The following is a 12336-nucleotide window of genomic DNA, read 5'->3' as shown; positions in this document are numbered from 1 at the left end:
AGCAGAGGGTTGCTGCACCCACAGGTGCTCCTGGGGTGGGTGGGAAGGGAGAAGAGCCACACGCCCCGCTGTGTCCCCGTAGGGAAGTGGGGACAGGGACCTTGCGAGTGGGAAACCAACTTTCTTATTTTGTAAAATGTGTATTTAAGTTTGCTTTTGTTTGTTTTCCAATAGGACAAGAAACTGGACAAGCAGTACGAGGAGAACACAAAGTCCCTGTTTTGCCCCAGTGTAAGTTTCTGTTGGAATGGGAATGGGTCAAAAGCTGCACGGTGTGTGACAGGAGACCAGAGCCTGCCGTGTGTGCAGGGCACTGAGCAAAGGAGCGGTATAGACAGACCTGGAGCCCCCCACCTCACGCTGGAGATGGATCAATCCATTTGAGGGAAAGCTGTTTCTTGAGCGAGCCCGTCTTTGAATCCGTCAAGCCCTGCAGCTTTGTGGGGTCTGCTGCTTCCTTCCTGTAAGAGCTGTGCCTTGGCCCTGCTGACAGAGCAGCTCTCGCAGCAGCTGCAGCTCCCGGGGCAGGAAGCGGCTCCGCTCTGTGCAGCGGGCGCCTGCCTACGGGCTCCCCTCTGCACGGGGCACGGGCAGCTTCAACCACAGACAGCTTCTTCCCGGCCAAGTGACGCTGCAGAAGAAGCTCTGCAAAACGTGGGGTCCTTGCTGCAGAAGGGTTGTCTGCAGGGGTCGGAACCAGCGGAGGTAAAAGGGCCTTTTCTGCCTTCAGTGCTTAGTGTAGCTGGGTTTCTTGAGAAAAAAAACCAACACAACAGATTACTCCGGGTGGCAACGAAGATGATTCAAGGATTGGAGCATCTCCCTTATGAAGAAAGGCTGAGAGAGCTGGGACTCTTTAGTCTGGAGAAGAGAAGGCTGAGGGGAGACCTTATCAATGCTTATAAGTATCTAAAGGGTGGGTTGAAGGAGGAGGGAGCCAGACTCTTTTCAGTGGTTCCCAGTGAGAGGACGAGGGGCAACGGGCACAAATTAGAACATAAGAGATTCCACTCAAATATGAGAAAAAACTTCTTTAGGGTGAGGGTGCCAGAGCCCTGGAACAGGCTGCCCAGGGAGGGTGTGGAGTCCCCTTCTCTGGGGATCTTCAAGACCCGCCTGGATGCCGTCCTGAGTAACACGCTCTGACAAGCTCTAGGCAATCCTGCTTCAGCAGGGGAGTTGGACTAGATGATCTCTATGGTCCCTTCCAACTCTAAAAATTCAGTGAAATTCAGTGGATGTTCCCTTGCTCTTAAGTAAGCACAAATCTAGTGTGAAATCCCAAACCCAGATCCTGTTCCAACACGGTGCAGGGGGTTCCACCTGGCCATTGCAGGTATCACGTGGCAGCACCAGGGCAGCCAGTGCCTCTCCTGAGAGGGGAGGACGTGGTAGCCTTTAAACCGCTCTAACAAGTGCGGGTGCTCCTCAGAAGGTGCCTGTCCCCTTTGAAAATGGTGCAAGAACTGAACTCCAGACTAGCTCCTGGCTGCTTTGCCCTCTGACGTGGCCTCTTGTGTCTTGCAGAACGTGGAGATGCTCAGCAGCCTGGACTCTGCCTCCGTTCGGATCATCAAGCCCTTCCCCGCGGCGCAGACGACGAGCCGGCACCAGCCCCTGCAGCCCATCACTGCCGTGCCCGCCGCCGCCCCGGCACCCAAACAGGACCACCAAAGAATGGACACCATCCAGGAGGACCCGAGCACCGACTCTCACATCGACGAGGACGGGTTTGAGAAGGACCCTTTCCCAAACAGCAGCTCGGCCGCCAAATCTTTTGAGGACTTGACAGACCACCCTGTCATCAGGAGCGAGAAAGCTTCCTCCTTCAAACTGCAGCGCCAGAACCGGGTGGACAGCAAAGAAACAGAATGCTAGTGCCCCACTGCCTTCTACACCCACCACTCCTGTCTGCAAAATAAGGATCTAAAACCATTTCATTTCTATAAATATAAATATATGTATATATATTTTTGTGAGGGAGCAGGGGAAATAAGGAAGTGACCTACTGCAGATGCTGGTCATGTGTATGACCTTCCTTAAAACACATTTATTAGAGCATTCTATCTTTTAAAAAGGAAAATCCAAACTAAAACTGGCTTGTTTTTGAAGCTTTTTGGATTTGATTTTTCTATTTCCTTCACCTTTAACATTTCCTTCAACCTGTGGTGCAAATCCAATATCCTGCTGGATATTGCATTGTGTATATCAGCCTTTTTTTATAACTTAATATTTTTTAGTCTGACAGCACTGAGACAAAATTAAGGGGCTTTTAAAAAGAAAATGCAAAGGCTGCAGGATATTCCATAGAGGGTAGGTCATTTAGCTGTTTAAGGTACATGGAAGCAAGAGCCTGAACAGATGCCTCGAGAACAGGAGGCCAGTAATGAACCATGAAACAGTGTGGTCTGATGGCATCGAGTGAAGGTGCACAATTGGAATCACGAAGCTGAAGATACACAGCTTCCCAATAAAAAAAAATGAAAGGGTCGTGCCGGGGCTGTTAAACCTCACACGGAGCCCGCAAGTGCTCCTCCAGCACGAAACTCGTTTGCTTCTGGCGTTGGGGTTGATGTCTCTCTGTGGCAGAGAAGGGCTTTCGTTGGGAATTCCCCAGGTGGCACCACGGGGCTGCTGTGTCCCGGTGTCCGGTAGGAGAAGGATGGATCAGGGCAGGAACTGTCTGGACAAGGACCTTTTTAACCAGCTGTTTACAGCAGCTGTTTTGGTGCAGAAATGTTTCTCTGAATGCTATTTTGAAATGAGAAATGCTGTTGTTGAGACATTCAAAGAGCTGAGCCTCAGTTTTCAGGGTCCTTGTGCTTTTGGAAGCTCCTGCTGCATAAATAAACGGGGAAAAAATTCACTCTGTTGCAATGGAGGCGTTTGTTTAAAAACAATTGTGAATTTTTAATCAAAAAAGAAGTCAACCTTTGTTAAAGTTACAGAGCAAGTATGAGGAGGAGACTTCATAAATTCAAATCCCCCCAGAGGTATAAAATGTGAGGTTAGAAGTTGGTAATTTAGTGGTGTCCTCTGATGTACCCGAAGGGGAGCTGGGCACGGCAGGAGCCTTGGTTCGGTTTAGCAGCAGGTGCAGTGACACAGGGGAGTCGCAGAGGATCCTGAGGATCAAGCAGCACCTTGGTTCTGTACCTGGGTTCATGGTTTTGTACCTGTGTTCTCCCACGATGATTTATTGTAAAACTGACAAAGAAGGTGCCCAGGGTAGAAGCATTTTAACTGTTACAGGGCAGGCTCAGCCACGGGGGGAGCGCAGCGGCGGGCAGTGGGTGTGTTTCGGAGGTGAGGGCAAGGAGCTCAGGCTGCGTGTGCCCCTGCCCCTCCCCCCCCACGGATCCCTGTTACACTAATACTTGAAGGTGTGCCTTAGGGTGTTCCTGCCGGACCGGCTGGGGGCTGCAGAGACTGGGGTTGGACTTTGGGGTTGGGTTTGTTGTTGTATTATTTTTTTTTGTTTTGTTTTGGTTTTTTTTTTTTTTGTTTGATTCAGTGCAAAGTACATGTGTGAGGAGTTAATTTAATTCCCAATATAATAAAAACTTTTTATATATAAAAAACCACAGTTGGTTAAACAAAAGCTGTTTGGGTGCAGTTATTTCTTTCAGAAAAGGTCTAAATCCTCTGGTTGTCAGACCCAGCCAGGCTTGAGCCAGTTCCCCACTGAGTGTCCGGGGTGCAGCCCTGTCCCCCTGGGGCTGTCCTGCTTCCTGCTGAGGCTGGTCTTGGTCTCACCACGTGTCCTGAGCTCAGTTCTGATGGTGATGTTCGTATCTAAGGGATCTGGAAATGCCTTTCCAGGTAGCAAACGCGGTAAGTACTTGTTCTCAGCACTGGAAAACCAGGCACATGCTCGGGAGCATGAAAATAGAGGCTTGGAGCTGGAAATCAGAATCCCTCCCCAAATCCAAGCAGCATTCCTGAAACTGTCAAATCGGTACTGGCACAGTTTGTAACATTTAAGACAGGAAGATCCCCAGATTCTGCAGGGAGCCCCTTCAGCCCATCTTTGCTGTAAGCATTTATTACAGAAAGGACAGTCGTGGTTCAATACTCATAAACATTTATAAATCAAACTGGCTTCTGGTCTGGCTCCAGGCACATGAAAAATAGCGTTACAAATCAGAGCATAAGTAGTTATTACATAGTAATGACAGGTCTTGGCCAACTTGTAGTTATTTAGTGAAGCAAAGGCAGCCCCATGGTGCTAACAAAGCTCCCCTCAAGCCTCTGCCTCACCCAGTGCATAATAAATACATCACCCATGGCCTCACCACTGGCCTCCTCTGCTTCATGTCAACAAAACCATTACTACAGCCCGGAATTACACAGATGGAATTAACCAAAGTGTAGTCCCCAAAGCTCAGCCAGGAACCCCTCAGGGCAGCCGAGACTCTCATTTTCCCCCAAGGCTCCCAGGAGAAGAGGTGCTCCCTCCTCGATGTTCCACGCAGGGTGCGGACAAACCACCCCGCAACACAACCCCGGCGGCCTCATCTTTATTCTCCCAGCGACCAAGGGAAGGGGAGGGGAGTGCGTATCGATGGGGGGCTCCTCCCTGCCCTGTTCCTCAGGTACCTGCTGCTGGCAGGGTGGTTTGTAACTGGCCTGGCTGCTTGGGCTGGGTCCCGCGGGGGTCTCAGAGCAGAGTGGCCTCGGGGGCCGTGTGGTCCACGTCGCGCCAGTAGGGGAGCAGCCGGGGAAGAGCAGACAGTTTTGTATCCAGGCGGGACCAAAGCTGCGCTGCCAGGAAGCTGTTGCCTTTTGGTGACAAATGCAGCCCGTCGGACAAATAGGAGGAGAAATCCTGCAGGGGAGGGCAGAGCCACCAATTAACACAATTTGTTTGTACAAAGGGTTCTGGATTGTGGTTTTTTTTCTGGAGGGCAGAGCCACCAATTAACACAATTTGTACAAAGGGTTCCAGATTGGTTTTTTTTTCCCCTCTCCCAAAACGGGGTGTGGGTACATTTTGTATCATTGCAGTGCTAAGGCAGCACTACTGGTTACTCTGTGCTGAATTACACCTTTTGCAGCAGTTTCACAAGTCTCCCCCGTGACATCATACCTGATCTTTTTGCATCAGGGTCCAGAGGTCGACCACATCCGTTCCACAGTCCCTCGCCACCCGGACACAGGCCTGGGCATACTCCCCAGTGGTGGCATTGCGGCGATTCAATCTGTCACCTAGCAATCCAAAACAAAACATTCAGCAGTGGTGACTGACACAGCTTGAGTTCAGTCTTCTGTGGTGCCCGTGATGGGCACCAGGGAGTTAAACCAGCAGATCCAACCAACTACAAACTGGTGTCTCCCACAGCCCTCTCACTTGGAAGCTGAGTTTCTCTTCCTGCCTCTTTTCCTGTGAACTCCATCATCCCCGTGTGTCACGGGTCTCCTTCACCCTGGTATCTACCTGACAAAACCAGAAACGAGCAGAACGTTTCTCCTGGTACTGGCTGAGGGCAGCTGATCTGACACACAGAGCTGCTGCTCACTGTGCCCACAAGGCCTTCACTTGTGGTCCACGGTCTGAGACCTCCCCATCTCTCGTTGCATCCCTAAGCCGCTGTTGGACAGATCAACACCGTAAATGCAAGTTTCCTCTCTCCCCCCACCCACAAAAAGGACAGCTTTAAGGCAAAAATGAATCAAAAACATTTTAAAACTGCCACTTGATAGTTAGCAGCCAGATAAGCAGCGTTCATCATGTGCTCACCTTCTGGGCAGTTTAAACACGAGGTCATCTTCAAAACACTACAGCTTTGACTGAGTACACCACTCAGGACCCTAATACCACCTAAATTAGAGAAAAACCTGCAAAACCTAATCTGAGAGCTCTGTATTTACCCGAATCTAACCCAAAAGTCTTTTAAAAATGCACGAGAGCTGGACAAGGTGTCCAAAAGGAAGAGAGGACACGCTCTGAGGAGGGATAAACTGTCACTGCTGGAGACCCTGGGATTATGGCAACTTCCACCAGCTGAGAAACATGAAGTGAACAGTGCTGTTACCCCTGGATTTTCAGAATTAGCTTGAACAACATATAATGAGAAATCATCTAATCACCTTCTGCTTCTTTTTCAGGTGCTTTTATTAGCATCCTTAGAATATGATATTCTCTGTTGTTTTGTTTTGGTTTTTTAAATTTAAAATAAACCTGGATAGGATATTACTACTTATCCAAATAGATGTGAGATATGCTGTGACTATTCTAAAATATTCTAAGGCACACAATGGCAAAATTTGTCCCATTACTCATGTTATTTTGGAAGCTGCTAGGACATGACATAGTCTGCCTAGGACATCTCAGGAAAACCCGTGTTCTCAACCAGCAGCCACCTCTCTCAGCTCCACGCACGAACAGATCGATCCACGCTTTCAAAAGGATGTTACTAATTAGTTGGTAGTTGCTCCATGAGCTTACCCAAAAGCTGTTTAGCAGAAGGGCTGGCAGCCCTTTTCCATCAACTCAAGGACCTTGACTGCAGTCTGGCACGAGCATGAAGCCCAGGGTCAGCAACTTACACTCTGCCCGTAAAATGCAGAAATTCTGCCCATCCACACCATCCTTTTACCTTTGGCAACACACTCCTTCTCCCAAGCTGATTCCTGAAGAGGTGGCGGCGTTATCAAAATAATCCTGTCCTCAGTAACGTCCACGGACTTCAGATACTGGACCATGCTCTTCAAGTTCTCGGCATATTCCTCCAACGGGACGTGTTGCTTTGGGTTCAGATCTGGCAGGGGCCAGAGCACAGACACGAGCGACGTTAAACTGCTGACAAGTTATTACACAACATTATGTGCTTTTAACACAGCGTATGAACTTGGGCACTCGCTTTCAGCGAGCAGTTCACCTCAGTCATTGAGTCAGGAGGTGTCGTGGGGAAATGCTGTTCCCCAACACCCAAAGCAGACAAATCAAGAGTTTAAACACAGCACTTCCAGCTAACACAAATGAAGGACAAGGGGGGGAAAAAAAAAAGCCACCTTTTTTTTTTTTTTAAAAAAAGATGCTGTCCTGCAACTCCGTATCTTAGTATTAGATCATGTAACTACCTCAAACTTCACCTGAACCAAAAGCTAACATTTTTTGCTCTCTTGGATGCAGAGAAATATTTCAAAATTCCCATGGACATACAGAGTCCTTCATGCACTGAGGTTATATTTTTGTTTAGAGTACCTCTGCGTGCTGCTGTGCTTATCTTAAAGAGAATCCAAATGCTACCTTCCCTGATTTCCTCAACCCATCCGCCAAAACTCATCAGACTGCCTTAAAGGCAGGAAAATCAGCCCAACTCCAATTTTAGGTGATGGATACACAACTAATTCTTGAGCACCTTGAAATTTACTTTTAATATTAAACTTGGTGAGAGGGAGAGAAATAGAAGACACCGCATGGTTTAAACACAAATAAGACTATTGAAAATGATCCACAGAAAAAAGGGCAGCTGCTTCATAGAGAATTGGCAGGAAAAGTCTGTGTAATGCTCTGCCTTTTCTGCAAAACTCTAAAATTGTCTTAAGAGAACAGGTCACAGAAAAAAAGAAAAAGGAAAAGAAAAAAGCAAGCTACTGTACCTCTCAAAGCACTGTCATTGGCTCCGAAGAAAATAGTAACTGCCACAGTGCTCTCAGCACCGGTACTTCTACTGATCAGCCTGGGGAGGATCAGTTTAGCCCACCTGGTGTTGTACCCCGAGAGCCCGCGGTTCACAACATCACATTTTCTGAAACAGAGACACGTATCAAAAAGACAATCTCTCCTCTGCCCACCGGAACAAAACTTGGGAAGTTCTGAATGACTCTGTGAGGACACCTGCCTCCGTCCCTCTCAGGAACACCGAGGGGTCACAGGAGGTTTCAGTGGGATTGCAACTTTGTTTTGAAGGTGCACGCACACGTTGCATGTGTAGTATTTACCTGTATTTATTAAGTGTTTCACTTAGACTATGAAACCAGAACAACAGGAATCTTGACAATCACTAAGGACTCTTTTCCTTGCACTCAGGCTTTAAGTGGAAAGAAACACCCACTGAGATTTTCCCCCAGTGTTGGGCAGGTTATCACTACGGCAGTTCCACTTCAATAAATAATTAAACGTTAACAAACAAAAATGCATTAAATATTAACTTGTGCTGGCTTTCTTTTAGAAAAGCTGCACGCCTTCTCGCATGCTAGAAATTACTTTTGAAATTTAAGTTCTTACCTGACCAGTCTCTCAGCAAGGGATGTCCCCCAGCCATTTTCCTGGAAGGAGTACTGGAAGCAAGGAACAGGGTCAGACCCTCCCTGGAAGAACTCACCCCCCAGCAGGTCAGTCCCACCACCACCACCTTCCCTCCTCAAAAGGCTTTGGTGTGTGGCCTCTGGCACGGCTGCAGCTGCATCACCTCCCTCCCAGCCTGCCCCATCCCCGCAGATGTCCAACAGCCCTGGTCTCACCTAGGCCACTGGCATCAGAGGACATGTGGGACCATCACAGAATCATGGAATTGTCTAGGTTGGAGGGGACCTTTAAGATCATCTAGTCCAACCATCAACCTAACTCTGATAAAAAAAAAAACAAACCCCACCATCACTAAACCATGTCACTAAGCACTATGTCAACCCATCTTTTGAACACCTCCAGGGATGGTGCCTCAACCGCTTCCCTGGGCAGCCCATTCCAATGCTTAATAGCCCTTTCAGTGTAAAAATTTTTCCTAATATCTAATCTGAACCACCCCTGGCACAACTTGAGGCCATTTCCTCTTGTCCTGTCACCTGTGACTTGGGAGAAGAGACCGACCCCCACCTGGCTACACCCTCCTTTCAGGCAGTTGTAGAGAGCGGTAAGGTCTCTCCTCAGCCTCCTCTTCTCCAGGCTGAACAACCCCAGCTCCCTCAGCCTCTCCTCATAACACTTGTTCCCTACAGAGTGAGGGACCCTGTGGTCCCTTCGTAACCAAAGCCGATGGCTCTCAGGCTGCAGTTTCATTTTGGCCAGTGAAGGCATTTGGTTCCCCCCCCTACCCTTTTTCTACTTTATTTCTTAGATCCTTTCACCGTGCCTTCATTCTGGAGAGCACCTCTCAAAACCCCTCTCTCCACGTTCTGCTTTGGAGCGCAGTTCAATGCCAACCTTCTAGTAGTGGAAACATGAACCCCTTTCTCCTTATTCCACCACTCCCCATTACAATGCTCTGCCTGTCTGCAGAGCTGCACTGTGAGCAGGCTCCGACAACCCATTTCCCACTAAACATAACCTTTGTCTTTGGCCCAATCTTCACCCACCAGAGCAGCTCTGTGACCCACCACCAGGCAGGGACCCAAAATGTGCATGACAAAGCTGGTGCTGCCTCAAAGGAGATGTTCACCAAGCCATGGTGTGGTCACATTGATGCAGACCATCTCTCTGGGTCGGGGGAGCTCACTGCAGGGAACTGCACAGGAGAGACACACCAGCAACCAGGACAGGGAGGAGTGCGGGCTCAGGACAGACAACCCTGACAACAACAGGCTCCCCCCGTCTAGAAAATAGGAGAGGAGATGGCCTCAAGTTGCACCAAGGGAGGTTTAGATCAGATAGTAGGAAAAAATATCTTCACCCAAAGGGTTGCCAGGCATTGGAACAGGCTGCCCAGAGAAGTAGAATCACTATTCCTGGAGGTATCTAGAAGACAGGCAGACATGGTGCTGAGGGACACGGCTTAGTGCTGGACATGGCAGCGTCAGGCTGATGGTTGGACTCCATGGTCTTGAAGGTCCCTTCTAACCTAAACGACTCTATGAAATCACCACTGCCACCAAAACACCAGAAGCTACGCTTTCACCAGATCACACTCCTAACGCGGGAACATCATGAATTTCTGCAAAAAGGCTCTATATCTCCTACAAGACCATGGGGGACATGAGCTCCCGGCTCACTCTCCTGGGAGGCCCGGCAGGGTCGGGCCCAGGCTTCACATTTTCTGAAACAGAGACACGTATCAAAAAGACAATCTCTCCTCTGCCCACCGGAACAAAACTTGGGAAGTTCTGAATGACTCTGTGAGGACACCTGCCTCCGTCCCTCTCAGGAACACCGAGGGGTCACAGGAGGTTTCAGTGGGATTGCAACTTTGTTTTGAAGGTGCACGCACACGTTGCATGTGTAGTATTTACCTGTATTTATTAAGTGTTTCACTTAGACTATGAAACCAGAACAACAGGAATCTTGACAATCACTAAGGACTCTTTTCCTTGCACTCAGGCTTTAAGTGGAAAGAAACACCCACTGAGATTTTCCCCCAGTGTTGGGCAGGTTATCACTACGGCAGTTCCACTTCAATAAATAATTAAACGTTAACAAACAAAAATGCATTAAATATTAACTTGTGCTGGCTTTCTTTTAGAAAAGCTGCACGCCTTCTCGCATGCTAGAAATTACTTTTGAAATTTAAGTTCTTACCTGACCAGTCTCTCAGCAAGGGATGTCCCCCAGCCATTTTCCTGGAAGGAGTACTGGAAGCAAGGAACAGGGTCAGACCCTCCCTGGAAGAACTCACCCCCCAGCAGGTCAGTCCCACCACCACCACCTTCCCTCCTCAAAAGGCTTTGGTGTGTGGCCTCTGGCACGGCTGCAGCTGCATCACCTCCCTCCCAGCCTGCCCCATCCCCGCAGATGTCCAACAGCCCTGGTCTCACCTAGGCCACTGGCATCAGAGGACATGTGGGACCATCACAGAATCATGGAATTGTCTAGGTTGGAGGGGACCTTTAAGATCATCTAGTCCAACCATCAACCTAACTCTGATAAAAAAAAAAACAAACCCCACCATCACTAAACCATGTCACTAAGCACTATGTCAACCCATCTTTTGAACACCTCCAGGGATGGTGCCTCAACCGCTTCCCTGGGCAGCCCATTCCAATGCTTAATAGCCCTTTCAGTGTAAAAATTTTTCCTAATATCTAATCTGAACCACCCCTGGCACAACTTGAGGCCATTTCCTCTTGTCCTGTCACCTGTGACTTGGGAGAAGAGACCGACCCCCACCTGGCTACACCCTCCTTTCAGGCAGTTGTAGAGAGCGGTAAGGTCTCTCCTCAGCCTCCTCTTCTCCAGGCTGAACAACCCCAGCTCCCTCAGCCTCTCCTCATAACACTTGTTCCCTACAGAGTGAGGGACCCTGTGGTCCCTTCGTAACCAAAGCCGATGGCTCTCAGGCTGCAGTTTCATTTTGGCCAGTGAAGGCATTTGGTTCCCCCCCCTACCCTTTTTCTACTTTATTTCTTAGATCCTTTCACCGTGCCTTCATTCTGGAGAGCACCTCTCAAAACCCCTCTCTCCACGTTCTGCTTTGGAGCGCAGTTCAATGCCAACCTTCTAGTAGTGGAAACATGAACCCCTTTCTCCTTATTCCACCACTCCCCATTACAATGCTCTGCCTGTCTGCAGAGCTGCACTGTGAGCAGGCTCCGACAACCCATTTCCCACTAAACATAACCTTTGTCTTTGGCCCAATCTTCACCCACCAGAGCAGCTCTGTGACCCACCACCAGGCAGGGACCCAAAATGTGCATGACAAAGCTGGTGCTGCCTCAAAGGAGATGTTCACCAAGCCATGGTGTGGTCACATTGATGCAGACCATCTCTCTGGGTCGGGGGAGCTCACTGCAGGGAACTGCACAGGAGAGACACACCAGCAACCAGGACAGGGAGGAGTGCGGGCTCAGGACAGACAACCCTGACAACAACAGGCTCCCCCCGTCTAGAAAATAGGAGAGGAGATGGCCTCAAGTTGCACCAAGGGAGGTTTAGATCAGATAGTAGGAAAAAATATCTTCACCCAAAGGGTTGCCAGGCATTGGAACAGGCTGCCCAGAGAAGTAGAATCACTATTCCTGGAGGTATCTAGAAGACAGGCAGACATGGTGCTGAGGGACACGGCTTAGTGCTGGACATGGCAGCGTCAGGCTGATGGTTGGACTCCATGGTCTTGAAGGTCCCTTCTAACCTAAACGACTCTATGAAATCACCACTGCCACCAAAACACCAGAAGCTACGCTTTCACCAGATCACACTCCTAACGCGGGAACATCATGAATTTCTGCAAAAAGGCTCTATATCTCCTACAAGACCATGGGGGACATGAGCTCCCGGCTCACTCTCCTGGGAGGCCCGGCAGGGTCGGGCCCAGGCTGGGCCGCCCTCCCTCCCTCCCTCCCTCCCTGCCCCTGAGGGAGCCAGGCCGATCCCCGCGGACCCTCCGCCGAAGCGGGTTTCCAGCGGCGCCCCGCGGGCGAGCGATGCCTGAGGAGAGGGGCTGGGGGGGGGCGGCCGCCATC

At 49.5% G+C, this 12336-nt stretch overlaps 2 protein-coding genes across 2 annotated transcripts in view; one reads left to right on the top strand and one right to left on the bottom strand.

Annotated features, from left to right (window-relative positions):
- The window catches only part of ADAM17 (ADAM metallopeptidase domain 17), a 34420-nt gene extending 31949 nt beyond the window's left edge, over positions 1–2471 (top strand). Inside the window, exons 18-19 of the mRNA XM_014956827.1 lie at positions 175–231; positions 1528–2471. Of these exons, the coding sequence (XP_014812313.1) occupies positions 175–231; positions 1528–1878 (408 nt within the window). The 3' untranslated portion in view covers positions 1879–2471. The remainder of the gene's footprint in view (positions 1–174; positions 232–1527) is intronic.
- Positions 2472–4029: 1558 nt separating this feature from the next.
- The window catches only part of IAH1 (isoamyl acetate-hydrolyzing esterase 1 homolog), an 8740-nt gene continuing 433 nt past the window's right edge, over positions 4030–12336 (bottom strand). The window contains exons 2-6 of the mRNA XM_014956830.1: positions 10457–10509; positions 7606–7754; positions 6600–6761; positions 5090–5208; positions 4030–4828 (exon numbers count right to left, since the gene is read on the bottom strand). Coding sequence (XP_014812316.1) covers positions 4661–4828; positions 5090–5208; positions 6600–6761; positions 7606–7754; positions 10457–10509 — 651 coding nt within the window. The 3' untranslated portion in view covers positions 4030–4660. The remainder of the gene's footprint in view (positions 4829–5089; positions 5209–6599; positions 6762–7605; positions 7755–10456; positions 10510–12336) is intronic.

This window comes from Calidris pugnax, unplaced genomic scaffold (assembly GCF_001431845.1).
Source record: "Calidris pugnax isolate Ruff unplaced genomic scaffold, ASM143184v1 scaffold171, whole genome shotgun sequence".
In the NCBI taxonomy this organism is placed as follows: Eukaryota; Metazoa; Chordata; class Aves; order Charadriiformes; family Scolopacidae; genus Calidris; species Calidris pugnax.
This window is presented reverse-complemented; position numbering and strand designations above follow the sequence as displayed.